Source organism: Sarcophilus harrisii, chromosome 4, assembly GCF_902635505.1.
Source record: "Sarcophilus harrisii chromosome 4, mSarHar1.11, whole genome shotgun sequence".
Classification (NCBI taxonomy): Eukaryota; Metazoa; Chordata; class Mammalia; order Dasyuromorphia; family Dasyuridae; genus Sarcophilus; species Sarcophilus harrisii.
The window spans coordinates 70,385,909-70,402,738 of NC_045429.1; the positions used below are offsets into that span (position 1 = coordinate 70,385,909).

The window sequence follows — 16,830 nt, forward strand, 5'->3', positions numbered from 1 at the left end:
GTACTGGAGAAGTCATTAAATCTCATCACGTTTGTATTAATGCATTAACCCATCAGTTTCTAATTGCACTAATACTCCCATCTTTATGAGTAAAGCCCTCTCTCTTTATAAGTCAGAATAAACATGATTCCATTTTGATTTAAGGTTAGGTTTTGGTGGTTTTGTGTGTCATGTTCTCGATCAAGTGCTAGGTTTCTAAGAAACTAAGAAAAAGGCACCTGACAGGCAATTTTCAACATTTCTATGCTCCTGGAGAAAAGAAGTAACACTTAATTGTTGCTCTCTTTCAAGGTAATTCATTTTCATTCATCAGACATTTACTTATTTTCAGCTATATGAAAATCACTCTATTTGCCTGTGTTTCACATACAAATATGGATAAGACATAACCCTTGTCTTCAAGGAGCTTATAATGTAATAGAGAAGATGTGCACAAATAACTCTAATATAAGGTAGAAAAAAATTATAAGAAAATTCCACATAAAATATTTTTGGACTACTGAGTAAAGAGAATTTGTCTCTGGCTGGGAGTATTATGAAAGGCTTCCTGAAAGAAGTTGTGTGTATTTAGGCCTCTAGAATTGGTGAGGATTGTATTGGCTAGCAATGGGATAAAGGAACTTTCTAGGCAGAAAGCACAGAAATGGAAAATCATGGTATGTGCTTAGGACATGGTGATACATGGATTATGGGATATAAGAAAAGAAGTAGTGTGTGCTATTTGACAAATGAGTGAAAGAAAAAAGTCTATAACAGCTAGAAAGACAGACAAAGGAGTTTGTCTTTATTTTGTAGATTATGGGAAGCTATTAAAGGTTTTTAAACAGGAGAGTGATATAACCCAAGCATATGTTCGCCTATTAATTGAATTTGTAGCTAAAAGTCTAAGTTTGGAACACAAGTGAAAAAAAAAGAGGCCAAGAGAAATAGATCTAGGAGTCATTTGGCTAGAGATGAGCAGTAAAGTTCAAGGAATGGGTGAAATCTTTAAAAAAGAGAGTATAGTGAGAAAAAAAATATTCAAGGATAACACTTGGGAGAATGGCAACATTTAGAAGCTCAGATGAGAAAGAGAAGAAGGATATTGTGTGATAATGAAACCAATCAAGCAGAGTTTCTAGGAAGAAGGGACAAGTCAAATATTTAAGATACTATCTACTGGTCAAGGAAGATGAGGACTTTTACAAAAAGCCATTCAGTCAATGTTTAATATATCATGGATGATTTTAGAGTGAACAGTTTTAGTTGTTGGTTTGGGGGCTTTTTGAGTCTACTGAGGAAAAAAATATTTAGGCTAAATAATAAAGATGATCTTCAACAGCCTCAATTAGGTTATCAACAGCCTCTTCCATTCCTTGCAACCAGCTGGGTCCCAGAAGAGTTTTGTTTTGCTTGTTCCTAGAGGACAGAACAAGGAATTATAGTTAGAATTAGAGAGGAAAATTCACTCTTGATAGAAGGAAAAACTTATTGATGATTACAATTATATAGAAGTGCAATAGAGTGCTCCCTTATTGGAAGTCTTCAATCAGAGGTGGGATGGCCACGTCTAAAGGAAGTAACCAGGATTCTTTTTGGGGTATAAATTGGATTTAATGGATTCTTAGAGCTCTTTCAGCTTTAAAATTCTAAAATTCATCTCAGATGAGCCACATTTGGGCTAAGTGAGATGCCTGTGTAAACTAATGATAATAACAATATTAATTAAAGTTATCATTCTTTAAAGTTTGCAAAGCACTTTACATTCATGATTAACAGCTCTGTGGGGCAGGTATCATATTTATGTGATGGGCACAGAAAAAAAAAATCTGTGCACAGCTAAAGAAATTAAAGCTCTTACAAAATAACTCATCGATGGTCCCACAGTAAATGTCAAGACAGGATATGATTTTAGCTTTTCTGACTCTGATTTCAACCCTCTATCCACAGTATTATGCCACTTTTCAGTACTGGATATATTTTTATATGCATTAGTACATATCTAATTGAATATTTCATTCTAAAGTTAGGCATATATTATTTTAATATTATCTCCTGTTTGAAATCATCTGTAACTTCTCTCCTGCTCATTAACATGAAGGTTGACTTCAGTTTCATTCCACTCTTTTCCCTTTGTCTACCTATATGGGAAGATGGAGAGTAAAAATGAATCTCCTTATATATTCCCCAGATGGTAGCATGATCCTTTGCTTAGATTGAGTATATTTAACTATGAAGTCAGGCTTTACACATTCCATGTATTTTTGGTTTCCTTAATTATGGATCCCATCTGACAGACACACAAGCATTGAGTTCAAGGGATAGAACCAAAATTTGACTCTCACCCTGTCTCCTACCCCAAATCCATAGTGGCCCCAAGATGAAAAAACCCAGGTCACATAGTTCTCTTTTAAGTTTTTGCTTTTTAATCCCACTAAGGTTTTGGTAGTCCAAGTTTTCTTTCAGTTGGCAAAAGCTGACTTTAACCTCTTTCTAAGAAAATATAAAGTTGACACCAAACTGCTCTTTCTCACCCTTCCTATCATGAGTGAACATGAGCAAACCAGAGACATATGGGTTGCATTTCCCTGGGAATATATGCATGGTTGAAAGTGAACAGAAAAGGAATACTTGGCAGACTAAACTGGAGAGGAATTTCCATATGTACAGAACACTTTAGCAAACTTCTGAGACAATGGATACACACTGTCAATTTTCCTCAAAGCCCACATATAACCTTCACCTATTTACAGAATAGAATAAAAGTGAATTTTAGAAAATAATTCAATGAACTGTCTTACCAAAAATATTTCAAGTACCATAATGTAATAACAATAGCATATCCCCCAAATCTATTATATGACCCTAAAACCTTTCAAATTGTGTGTAATATCCTTCCAATCATTCTCGACCTTTAAGCTGACTTGAGTTTAACAGAAGGATCTGCTTTAAAAAGGAAAGACTATCAATCTTATGACAAAGCATAACAGAGATATCTTATTTGAGTATCAGAACTGTAATAGATTTTGCTCCATGGATAATGTAGAATGCATAGTTTAGCAGGATGGAATTACTGTTGTGATTTTTCTTTCTCTTATTAGTATTTCTATGGTTCATCAATGTTTTAATTAAACTATTTGACAGTTTGGTAATATAATATAATATTTTAGGTTCTATAATATCTTTTTGGCATTAGAGAAATATATTTCCAGTACCATGACTATTGGATTGAGTGCTTAGGTTGGTTATGAGTCAGAATTGTCCTAGCTAGAAAGTCAATGGGCAAGAAAAAGACTTGTCTGTATGGTAGAAAATATAAATTCAAATCCCACTTCTGATGCATATTATTTGTGTGATCCTGGGCAAGTAATTTAATAATCTTATGTGACCTTCATTTCTTCATCCATAAAAGAAGGGGCTTAAGTTAGCTTTCTGAGGTCCCTTCAAGTCAATATGATCCTCTGATTTTAGGAATCCAACAGATATTTGTTGACATCTTTTATAGTAAAGATTATCAATCAGTCAACAGGCATTCTTAGTTTATCCACAAACATATTAAATACCAAGTATATTCCTGATTTTGTTCTTGGTGCAGGGGACTTTGTACTAGGTATGGGATATACAGAAACAAATAAAGAAATCATCTTTATTTTTAAGAAACTTAAATTTTATTAATGTTGACAATAGGTATGTTGGTATGCATATTTATATATACACATACAAACATATGTATATTTGTATACATGTTTATGATCTACATGTTTATACTATAATAAATACAAAATAAACACACTATAGTTAAATACAAGGTAGTTAGGAAAAGAAGACATGCTAGCAATTGGCATTAGGGGTTGGATCAAGAAAGACTTCTTGTAGAAGGTGGTAAGCTTAAGAGTCATGACAAGCTCAGGGAAGACACTAGGTTTGGTTAGATAGATCTGAGAGTCAAAAGGAATAGACATAATAATCAAACCCATGGAGGCTGATGAGATCATCAAAAGAAAGTGTAAGAGAGACATGAAAAGAAGATTTGGAACAAAAGTCCCAGATGTGACCCCATAGAAGGAGTCATGATATGGATGATCATATAATAAAAAGAAAACAAGAAGGAAAGATCAGTTGGTAGGAGGAAATTCAAGAAAGAGCAGCATTAGGAAAACTTGGAAAAGGGAGCCCATTTAAGAATAGGAGATGGTAAACAGTGTTTTATGGGAGCCAGCAATGTCAAGAAGAATGTTTAGTGTTTAGTGTTTACTAAAACTAAACACAAGAAGAATTACACTAAAACTAAACACAAGAAGAATGAGGGTTGAGTAAAAGATTTAGTCAACTAAAAAGGTAGCTTCATTTGAGTCATGAGAGAAGCCTAGAATCATATTGTAAAAAGTTGGGAAGTGATTGAGAGGAGAATAAATTGAAACAATAAGTCTAGATAACATTTTCTAGGAATTTGCCTGAGAAATGAAAAAGTATAGGATGGTAGCTTGAGGAAAATAGTGGAATGACCAAATTATTTTTGAGGACTATTTTGAATAGTTATTTAAATTGAATGCAGATGAGGTCCACATTAAATATTTTCCAGTAGACTAAGGGTTTATATATTTTATCCAGGATTAGTTTTATGGGAGACAAAATTCCCCATGGAGAATTTGTTAAAACTTAGTCCTGAATTCCAGATTACCCTGGTAATTGTTAATTTTCTGGTGGAGAGATGTTTACTACTGTGGCAATGCATGGAAGAGGTGTGAGCCCTCCTCTTCTCTATGAGATCCCTCAGCCAACCCATGGGATGCATGTCCCACTCTCTCTCCAAGGAAAAGTGGAATAAATATGGCAAAAATTGAGTGGTACCTGGAAACCCAGAACATTTACCTCACACCTGGACAAATATGAGAATATTACAATTACATGAATGAACCAAGAAATTTGATGACCCATGGAAGCAAATACTAGACAGATAATTTCAAGAAAGTAGAAAAGATAGGGAACTTAGTAGAAATTCAATTGTGGAAAAGAGTTTTTTTATTCTTACAAAAGCCTTTTAATTAATTATCTCTTCATGTACATTCATCTTGAAGGAACTGTGTATTTCTTAGCATTCCCTACAATCCTCCATTTATAATTTTCTTTTTCAAGAAAGTTTTTTCTTACTTTCTTTTACTTTCAACTTTTAGGCCTGTTTGCTTTTTGTGCTCGCTCTCTGTCTTTCTTTTTATGGAAATGGCTGTCTATGGAGCTTAGTGCTCTTTTTCTAATGTGGAACTGTTCCTAAGGGTTTTCATTTTGCAAAATGACTACATTTAGCGATAATTTGCCAAACCATTTGTTTTCACATAGAGGAAGTGATGCTGGCTGAAGAAAACAAAAATTCTGGAACATCAGCTTTGGAAGGTAAGGAAATGCTCAAATCAAAGCATTGCATTTATTTCTTTTCATCTGATGGCAAATGCTCTTGATCAAAAAGAAAAGGAAAAATCAAAGAAAGAGATGTACCCTAAGACTTTGGAGAGAAAGTTCTTCTGCCATGTAGTCCATGATGTTCTAGAATGAAGGGAATTGATTCACAGGAAAATCTGAAAACCACACGAATACTGAGAATTGAACTGGGAGATATTCTCTTCCAGAGGGCGTGATGTATCAGAAGCAGTAGGATTGAAGCCCAGGCTATGCAATAAGCATGCAAAATGAACAGACTGTGGCAATGTGGTACACATTGAGGCTGCCTTTTAACAGTCAGTGTGGATTGTCTTTTGATCCAGTCAGGCTGAGTGACTGATATTGATTATGATGTGCTGAAGATGAATAGATCATTGATAGTACTATGTTTGTTGTATATAAATTAAGCTTTAGAGAGTTGGGCAAAGAATAAAGGATTTCTTTTTCTCTAGACATCTTAGTTCTGGATTCCTTGCCATATATTCATAGCTGTCTCAGGAAAGATGGTAGATGATAGCCTGCCTCAGGAATAAAAGCAGACATAATGTCATGTTAGAGAATAGTAGGTTATAATCTCCTGCATAAGAATAGGAAGAATTAAATATGTTTAATTACATTTTTGATGATATACTGGTCTGAATTTGGACAGGATATTTTGATTATACTATGTAATCATTTATTAAACTTCTCTTTCCTTTGAATGTAGTGCTCCGAAGGGCAACCATCAAAAGGAGCCGTACTGAGGCCATGACTCGTGACTCAAGTGATGAACACTGTGTTGACATCTCCTCTGTGGGTGAGTTGAATCACATAGTGCCTTTTTATCCTCCCAAACTTCAATGAAAAGAAATATCTTATTTTTTGAGAAACATTGGGGAAAAAAACTAAAAGATAACAGAATTATGTGGGGGTAAACAAACAAGTAGCACTATAAGGATTTAGTATCTACTAGGTAAAAATAATTTAAAAATAAATTTGGGATAAAAATGGATGCAGGACATTGTCATTGAGAAACATGCTATATCAGTGCTAATAATATAATCTAAATACTACCTACAAATTAGGTCCTAATATGTATTAGTCCTTTAAATCTATATACTGTCCCTATTGATATGATCATGAAGACCCCAGTAGGGAAAGTGTTCTACAAAAATATATTGAAACCATGTCCACTAAAAGGCCAATGAGGTCCTGAAGTCATTTTTATGACTTGAATAAATAACCAGAATAATATAAGATATTTTTAACCACTTCCTATTAATGCTCTTTCCCAGGGTTTTTCCTTCAGTTCCTACTAAGACACCTACCTAATGGACAAGTTTTTCAAACTCATTGAATTAGGAAAAAACTTATTCCATGGATTAGATAGATAGAGATAGATAGCTAGAGAACCATTGGGCATTTACCCTGGATAAAGAATGGGAAGACAGGAGAAAATATTTAATCATTTAAAAATCAATAAATCAACCATCAATAAATATTTGTTAAGTACCTATTAACTGACAAGAAACATGATAGGTCTTTATCCATGTACTTATCCATCCCTCCACCTATCCATGCATTCATTCACTGATGATTTATTGGTACTTATCATGTACAAAACACTGAGGGGAATAGTAGGATGAGTAAGACATGGTCCTTAGCTTCAAGTTACTGATAAGTCATAGGAGATGAGATGAGCTTACTCAAATGAAGTAGATTAAATACATAAAAGAGGCATAAAGTGGTATGCTACTTCATAGAGGGGGGGAAGTAAAAGGAAAGAAGTAAGGGGAAGAGAGAAGAGGAGAGAGAGAGAAGAAGGAGAGAGAGGGGAAAAAAGAGGGGGAGAGAGAAGGGGAGAAAAAGAGGGAGAGAAAGGAGGAGAGAGAGGGGGAGAGGGAGGGAGGGAGGGAAGGAGGAGAGGAGAGAGACAAGAGACACACACAGAGATACACAGAGACATATAGAGAGAAATGGAAAGTGTTTCATTGGGGTAGACAGAAACAGAAATAGCTTTATGAAAGAGGTAAATTTTGAACTAAAGAGTGAACAGGATTTTAACTGTGCCTCTTATCCTGAATTATCATGCATTTAATTACTTTGTACAAAGTTATATTTGTACAAGTTTTTTCCCCAGCAGAATATAAGCTCCCTGTTGGTTGATTGACTACTGGGGAGAATATGCTAGATCACAAGATCTGTAAAAGCAGTAAGGTGAAACAAGACTGAAAATAGAGAGTCTGCTTATGGCATTAAACAGTGTTGTAGAAGATGATTTGGAGAAGTGAGACAGGAAAGAAATAATAAGAAGTTACTGCACAAACTCTGGGTAAAAGATAACATGTCTAGAACTACAATGATGGTGTCAGAAATTAAATTTTGAAGTTAAATCAACATAATAATGGATTGATGTGTGGAGGGAGTATGGATGAGGAAGTCACAGATGATTTCAGGATTTCAAGCATGGTTGATGAAAAGAATCATAGAATTATAGTCTCTCAGAGACTCATAGATCATCTAGTCTTATTTATAAATGAACAGGAATCCCTTTGACAATATATCATATTTGTGGTAGAAATAATATCTTAGCCCCTTACCCCATACAAGTTGTGCAGTTTTTCCTTAAAAGGTAGTGAGAACTACCTTGAGGCTTGCTTAACTCAGGCAAAAGAATAAGACTTTTGATCACACTTCTTCATCCTCAAAGTACAAAAACAGTAGCCACGATGTGTTCCAGGGGATGTCTGGTAATTTGCTAGTAGATCATATTGGATAACTCAAGACAAAGGAGCTTTATATAGCTGAATCAACTCCAGGTATTCTCAATGCCTGTCCTTATTGAATATCTTTCTCCTGCTATGGCTGAGTAAATCTTTTGTTGTTGTTTTAATTCTTTAATGACCTATAAATGCCTCATTTTATTGCAATACCAAACCTAGGCTTCCAGAAGATTTGCCTGAGGCAGGCTCAGTCTAGAACATATCATATATGTAAATACTAATACAGCTTCTTTTTGAAGAACTGCAGTGGTAGAAAATTCACTTAATCTTTATTTAATGTTAATTTGAAGGATTTTTAATGGAAGAAGGGTTCCACAATCATTATGTGGAAGAAGGGCCGAAATAGGAACTGGGTGATACTTACAGAGGAAAATTTAGGCTTAATATAAAGAAACTTAACTAATAGAAAAGCTGGAAGAGGTTACATTGGGCGGTAAATGGGGTTTCCCTAATAAGGTTCTTTAAGAGGGGAGGCAGCATGGATATTGAACATAGTTGGATTTGGAATCATAAAACCCAGCTTCAAATCCTATCAATTAACATCTCTGTGGTCTTTGGGAAGTCCTTTAATTCCTCTGGATCTCAATTTCTTCATTGTAAAAATTAAATTTTGTATTGCTTAATTCTTTAAAGTCCTTTTCATCCTAAAATCAAAGGCTGAAAAATGTCTTTTAGAACTATTGTAAAGGGCATTCATATTTAGGAATAGATTGAACTGTATGGGCTTGATTCTTAGGTGGGGCATAGGCTCTTTGAGAGTATGCCCTCTATTGCTTCCTCTTCCTTTTTCTCCATGGTGACATTGTCCTCTCCTCCAAGAAAAAGAAAAAATTATGAGGTTAAAAGATGCTAACATGGAGTTCCTCTGTTGCCTGAGAACTTAAATGAAGACATCAAATAGCTTTAAAGAGTTAGAGATATAGTGAATGTGATGAAAGACTTGGAGTCAGGACTTTTTAATTTTAATTATATTCTTAGAAATCATGTTATCTGTATTGGTCTACCTGCCATCTAAGGGAGGGGGTGGGAGGAAGGAGGGGAAAAGTTGGAACAGAAGATTTTGCACAGGTCAATGCTGAAAAATTACCCATGCATATATCTTGTAAATAAAGAGCTATAATAATAATTAAAAGAGAAATCTAGATATATTAGGAAAATGTATAAAAAAAGGAATTAAGGAAAAGATTGTTTTGATGAATAGCTTATAGACCAATAGTTTTATTCAGTTATAAAAAGTAGTTATTTTACCCATCTATTTAATAGTCCATTGAAAATAAAATAAAAATTAATTATAAAATTGAAGAAAGAAGAAATCATGTTATCATGGACAGATCACAAGTGAACAAATGCAGCTCCTGTGTCCCTGATCTCTGAGCATCATGCTTACTAAGTCTTTAGTCAGATCACAAAACACCTAAAACACATCTCCTTGTGTTTATTGGAGCTGAAACTTAATTTTGTTTCTGTCAATGTTCAATTGTGTTCTCAGTTGGGATAGATAGAACAATCTAGAGCTTTGGAACAAACTGAATCCAACTGATCAAGATACTCAGATTGGGTTACAGAAAATGCAAAAAATAATGTCCCAAATTCTAAATGAAAATTATCTTTTTTTTTTTCAATTGCTGAGAATGAAGGTCTTCCAAAAGCCATCTGCACAATTCTATATGTAATTAGAAGATTGAGAGTTTTCCCTCATATTGAATGAAATCATGTTGGGTTTAACAGATGAATAAAGATGTGAACTTTGAAAACAACCAAAAAAAAACCAACACTGTAAGCTCTGAGGTTTCTACCAATCTAAAGTGAATGGTGCCATTAACATAAATGTAGGCGTGAAAAAGAGGTTTGATGCAGAATATGATGATTCTTATTGAGCTTGATTGTGAAGGTTCATATGGATGGAGACATGTAATTATAAATATGAAACTAGAACTCTTTCACCCCCCAAAGAAATCAAGGATAGACTTTGGGAGTCTTGTCGAGAGTCTTTCAGTATCCCATAGGTTGTTTCTGGATGTCCAGTTCAATAATGTCATTATTGTGTGGCTATCCCTCATTTCATGGATACCTCTCATCTCTTTTAAACTAAAAAACAAACACGGAGTCATGAAAATGGATGAAATCACTGAGAATATGTATAGAAAAGACAGATTAAAACTGAGAGCAGAGATCTGATGATTGTATCACTTTAGAGTATTTTTTTAAAAGAGGAGGAAGAAAAGTCATCAAAGGAAACCATGGCACAGTCAGCAAAGTAGGAGGGAATGACCCATGGAAAGATAAGACATATACAATGAAATAAAAGTGAGAATACTAAGAAAGTATTATCAATAGTGTTAAAAGCTTCAAAGAGCTCAACAGAGAATGAAGGCAATGAATCTTAGATTAAGCAGTTAAGAGAGAACAGTTTCTGTAGAGTGGTGGTAGGAATGGCAATCATGGCAAGTGTTTGAGAAATAAAAATAGCAAGTAGAAGAAATAACTGTAGCCTCATACTCTGGCTATTAAAGGAAGGAGAATGGTGGGTCAATAGCAGAAGAGTAGAGAAAGCTGGAGATAGAAGAAACCTGGGTATGTTTGTAAGTGACAGAGACATAACTAATGAAGAAGTAAGTTGAACATGCAAAAATAAACAAAACAAAAGAAAGATAAGCAAAAAGGGAAATATAAAAGAAGTGAGAAAAGATGAGATCAAGGGCAAAAACCAGAGAGTTGCTTTGGGAAGAGGGGAAGCTATTTTTCCTTTGAGAATGGAGGAAAGAATATGACAAACTAAAAGGTTTTGTGCTGTGAAAGAAGGCAGTTTGAAGACTCTGTCAAATAACTTTGATATTTTTAGTAAAATGAAACACAAAGAGTGAGGGGGAAGGGTGGGAATTGAATACTTGAGTCCTCTGTGAAGAATGAAAGTTGAGAGCCAATATGAGATAAAGTAAAGGTTTTCTTAGCCACAGGGAAGACCCAGACCTTCACCTTATTCTCTGTAAAGTGCTTGTTACCCTTATGCCATGAGAATTTCTTAGGCCCATGCTCAAAAGTCATGGAAGCCATACTGTTCCAAAGTAATATTAATAGTCAACATTTCTGTGGTGCTAGAAGTACTTTATAATTTTCCAGGACTTCACCTACATTATTTCTTTTAAGATTTAGATATTAAATAGGTCAGGTATTATTACCCTCATCTATTGATGAGGAAATTAAAGTTCGCAAATCAACTGAATTGTCCATGATAACATGGCTTCTAAGAGGATACTTCAAATCAAAATGCCCGACTCCAAGTCTTTCATCACATTCACCATTATCACTGCCTCTTTAAAGCTACTTGATATTTTCATTTTATTTCTTGGACAATACAAGAACTCCAAGTTATTTTTTCTTTCTCCTAGAGATATTTTGGTATATTGGATCTAGAGTACTAGATTGAACTCAGGAAGACCTGGTTTCAGTCCTCTGAGACTTAATAGATCTTTGATGATGGGAAAGTTCTGAAAATTCTCTAAACTTTAATTTCTTGGTTCATAAAGTAGGAGAAATAATACTCATAGCACTGTTAAGGGGTCTCCTGAAATTGTCTATTTGAATTGCCAAAAATAGTGGACACAGAGTATTCAGCAGGCCATGAACATGTTAAAGATGAAGCCCTGCCCTAAGCTCTGACAGTATTTGTTATTTGCACATCAAGCTGGACTCTTGTATGTCCATGGAAGTCATGACAGTAACCTGTTAGCTTGGACTAGTCTATGAAACTATACAGATGGAAACCTTGTAGATAAGCAGATCATCATCTCTTCATAGTCTAGCAGTTCCTAAGGGATAAGAATGCTACTTTTCCATCTTAGTTATTCATGATTTCTCCTTGGGAAGAAATTAATCCCTTTCCCACCTTAACTATTCTTTCCCTCCTCCATCACACTCCCCTTTAGGATTTCTTCCTCCTAACTTTATTGCAATTGCATAAATATACAAGTTTCTGTTTGGATTGTGAATTCCCTAAACTTGGATTTCCACATGCCTTGTTCATTTCTCTTGTAACAATCTAATACGTCTATGGTGGACTTGCGATATGTGTGTATGTATTCATATACACACATATACATATATTTGTAAGTTCTACTACACAGAAATTGTTATAAAATTAAAATGAAACAATTTAAATATTTTACAGACTTTAAAATACATGTCTATCATCATCATCATTATCATCAATTATACTCTTCTTTCAGGTACTCCTCTTGCACGTGCCAGTATAAAAAGTACTAAAGTAGATGGAGCCTCTTATTTTCGGCACAAGGAGCGGCTTCTACGTATCTCCATTCGTCATATGGTTAAATCTCAAGTTTTTTATTGGATGGTTTTGAGCGTGGTAGCTCTCAACACTGCCTGTGTGGCTATTGTCCATCACAACCAGCCCCTGTGGCTCACCCACCTCCTCTGTAAGTGTAACATGTCTGTATTCTGTAAGGCACTTGATTTTTTGATGTGTTACTATAAGATCACATTATGAACCCCAAATCTAGCCAATTCAGTATTCTGTCTTTCTCAATGATTGTAAGGAACATCATAAGAGTGGACAAGATATTTACCTTTATAATGCTGTCCTTAAAGATTATGAATTTGTCTTGAACATTGCCACTTCTCTTTATCAATTAATCAGCTAAATTACTCCTGTTTGCCAGATCTTACTAGCTCTGCCAAATAACATTGTCTTTCTTGAATAACTCAACATTCCAAATATCTGTTATTTCATCCATGAATCAAATCAAAATATACCTTGGCAGACAATTTACTGAACTGCAGAGGACAAAGAAATTTATCACTTCCTTATCAATTCTTTGAGGATGAACTTTTCCATAATTCAGTTACTCTTTAGCAACAGGCATAAAGTTCACCTGATTTAAGAGCCTAAAATTGAATCTTTTACAGATTGATAGGAGCTGCCAGAGATTGTACTTTTCCATTAGATAGCTTTTGAGGACTTAGTATCACTTCCAAATCTAGATGAGGCCCCAGAGTGTACCTCACTATAGGGAGAAACCCTTAATGTGGTGGTGCTAATATAGAAGGTGCCAATGATTAGTAAGGGGTATATGTGAAGAGAAAGAAGCATCCTTGAATTGTATAGTATAGGTGACTAAATATAAAACTTATGAGTAAGTGCAGACTGGAATACAGCATTGAATATTATAATATATCCCTAAGCCAAAATACTAGATAGCCTTTCCTATTTCTATTCAAAAATTAAATTATCTTTCAGAGAATGATGACACATCCACTTATAAATCTAGGCTCTTCACTGTGCCCTGAACTCAACTTCTATTAGGAAATTCCACAATCATAATTAGACCCATGTGTTTGGCAACAATCTAAGCCAATTCATATCTAGTGATAATATTGTTGAAGCTTCACTCAGTAGGTGAGGATATTTTTAATTGGGGGTCATTAAAGCAATATATGAATTATGGATAAAGGAATAGATACTACCTGTGTACATAATGGTATTTGTTTTCATCATTTCAGACTATGCAGAGTTTTTGTTTTTGGGACTCTTCCTTTTAGAAATGGCCCTGAAGATGTATGGCATGGGGCCACGTCTTTATTTTCATTCTTCCTTCAATTGCTTTGATTTTGGGGTAAGTGCTTTTGAAGCCTGTCTATTCCATTTGCACAGACATCAACATGTGTAAATCAGTGGTTTTGGAGCACTGGCACCTAAATTTATGAAATAAGAATGAGTTAATTGTTAATGAGGAATTAGAACAGAACAGATACATCATCCATTTTATTTCTTGAACCATTAACAATTAGATTTGGAGGTTAGGAGTGGGAAGAGAGTAAAATATTTTTTGGAAAGCCATGAATAGATGTTTGATTTAGATTTAGACATGGGTGAGAAGACCTTAGGAACTGTCCTTTGGGGAAAACAGAGACTTGGTGATACTATTTTAGATGGAGATCATAAGATACTGTGAAGCCATTGATTGGAGAGGAGGATAAGGAGTGTCAGAAACATCTTCTGGTAGCTTCCCATTTTAATAATCATTCAGTCAATCAAGTCATCAATAAGGATTTGTTAAATGTCTACTATTTGTCCAGCACTTTATTGAGCATCAAAGATAAAAAAATGTGAAACAATATGTATACTCAGGCAATTTACATACATATATACTCATGTACATATGTATATTCGAAAGAATTATATTCAGACTAAATATAAAATAATGTGGCAGACTTAGAGAGAGAGGATGCTAGCAGTTTTCAGAATCAGGAAAAAAATCATATAAAGGCAATATTTGGCACATGCCTTGAAAAAGGAATTTCATGAGATAGAGATACAGAAGAAATGCATTTCAGGCATAAGAAAAGGCCATTTCGAGAGAAATGAGACAAGAGATAAATACCATGTATAAGAGATAGAAAGAAGGCTAGTTTAGCTAAACCACCATAAGGCTGGAAAAATAAGATGGGGTCAGGTTGTGAGTGACCTTAAAAGCCAAATGGAGGAGTCCATATTTGATACTTATGACAATATAAAGCCTTTGGAGTTTCTTGAGCAGAGACATGGCATGAATGGATCTGCACTTAAGAAAAAGCACTTTGTATAAAACACTTTCCAGTCAAATAAAGATTTAATCAGGGGTCCTCAAACTTTTTAAATAGGGGGCCAGTTCACTATCCCTCAGACTGTTGGAGGGCCAGACTATAGGAAAAACAAAAACTTTGTTTTATGGGCCTTTAAATAAAAAAACTTCATAGCCCTAGGTGAGGGGATAAACGTTCTCAGCTGCTGCATCTGGCCCGCGGGCTGTAGTTTGAGGACCCCTGAAAACAATGAGAAGAACATCAAGTGCTCATGGATGAGCTGAGCTAATATGATAAAAATGACAATTCTATCTAAATTAATCTACTTATTCAGTGCCATACCAATCAAACTGCCAAGAAACTACTTTGGAGAGCTAGAAAAAAAATAATAATAAAGTTCTTCTGAAAAAACAAAAGATCAAGAATTTCAAGGCAATTAATGAAAAAATGCAAATGAAGGTAGCCTAGCTGAATTAGACACAAAACCATATTATAAAGCAGTGGTCATTAAAAACATATGGATATAGGTATAAAGTAGTTGATCAGTTGATCAAATTATTTTCACAAGACACAATCGTCAATGGCTATCATAATTTACTGTTTGGTAAACTCAAAGATGCCAGCTTCTGGGATAAGAACTCATTATTTGACAAAAACTGCTGGGAAAATTGAAAAATAATATGGAAGAAACTAGGCGCTAACTAACACTTAACCCCTTATACCAAGATAAGATTGAAATGAATTCATGATATAGACATAAAGAGTGATATTGTAAGCAAATTAGAAGAACAAAGGATAGTCTCCCTCTCAGATCTGTGGAGAAAAAAGGAATTTATGGTCAAAGAAGATCTGAAGTATATTATGAAATGCAAAATGGATAATTTTGATTGTATCAAATTAAAAAGGTTTTGTACAAAAATGCTTTTGTTTTGAAGGGAAGCATTAAAGTGGGAAAAAATTCAAATCCAAGGGTTCTGATAAAGGCCTCGTTTCTAAAATATATAGAGAATTGACTCAAATTTATAAGAATACAAGCCATTCTCCAACTGATAAATGGTCAAGGGATATGAACAAACAATTTTCAGATAAATAAAACCCACTTCTAGTCATATTTTAAAATGCTCTACATCACTATTAATCAGAGAAATGCAAATTAAGACAACTCGAGGTACCATTACATATCTCTCAGATTGACTAAGATGACAGGAAAAGATAATGGTAAATGTTGGAAGGGATATGGAAAAACTGGGACACTAATCCATTGTTGGTGGAGTTGTGAACTGATCAATTCATAATTATTTCCAAAAGGCTATCAAACTATGCATAACTTTTGATCCTAAAAAAGAGAAAAGGACCCACATGTGCAAAAATGTTTATAGTGGCAAGGAACTGGAAACTGAATGTATGCTCATCAGTTAGTAAATGGATGACTAAGTTATGGCGTATGAGTGTTATAGAATATTATTGTTCTATTAAAAACAATCAGCAGGATGAATTCATAAAGGCTTGGAGAGACTTATATTAACTGATTCTAAGTGAAGTAAGTAGAACCAAGAGGAACATTGTACATAATAACAACAAGACTATGTGATGATCAACCGTGATGGACTTGGTTCTTTTTAACAATGAGGTGATCAGACCACTTCCAATAGTACTTGTCATAGAGTTTTCTGCATCCAGAAAGGGAATCATGGGGACTGAATGTGGATCATAACATAGTATTTTCATTTTTTTGTTGTTGTTTGCTTCTTCTTTTTCTTTCTCCTTTTTTCCCTTTTGATCTGATTTTTCTTGTGCATCACAATAAATGTTGAATTTTGTATAGAAGAATTATACATGTTTAACCTATATTGGATTACTTGCTGTCTAGGGGAGGGGTGAGGAGAAGGAAGGGAGAAAAATTTGGAACACAAGATTTTGCAAGGGTGAATGTTGAAAACTATTTTTGCATGTATTTTGACAATAAAAAGATATTTTAAAAAAGAAAAGAAAAAGCACTCTGTCAACAACATGAAAGATAGATTGGAATGAGAAGAGATTTGAGTCAGGGAAACTTTTGCTCTATTCTGAA

General features: G+C 34.5%; 1 protein-coding gene across 8 annotated transcripts in view; it reads left to right on the top strand.

The window, feature by feature from the left end:
- Positions 1-16,830, top strand: part of CACNA1E (calcium voltage-gated channel subunit alpha1 E) — a 597,321-nt gene that overhangs the window by 463,055 nt on the left and 117,436 nt on the right. For all 8 annotated transcript variants that reach the window (XM_031936988.1, XM_003767485.4, XM_031936990.1 and 5 more), the window contains exons 11-14: positions 5,317-5,370; positions 6,122-6,211; positions 12,404-12,613; positions 13,698-13,810. In XM_031936988.1, coding sequence (XP_031792848.1) covers positions 5,317-5,370; positions 6,122-6,211; positions 12,404-12,613; positions 13,698-13,810 — 467 coding nt within the window. The remainder of the gene's footprint in view (positions 1-5,316; positions 5,371-6,121; positions 6,212-12,403; positions 12,614-13,697; positions 13,811-16,830) is intronic.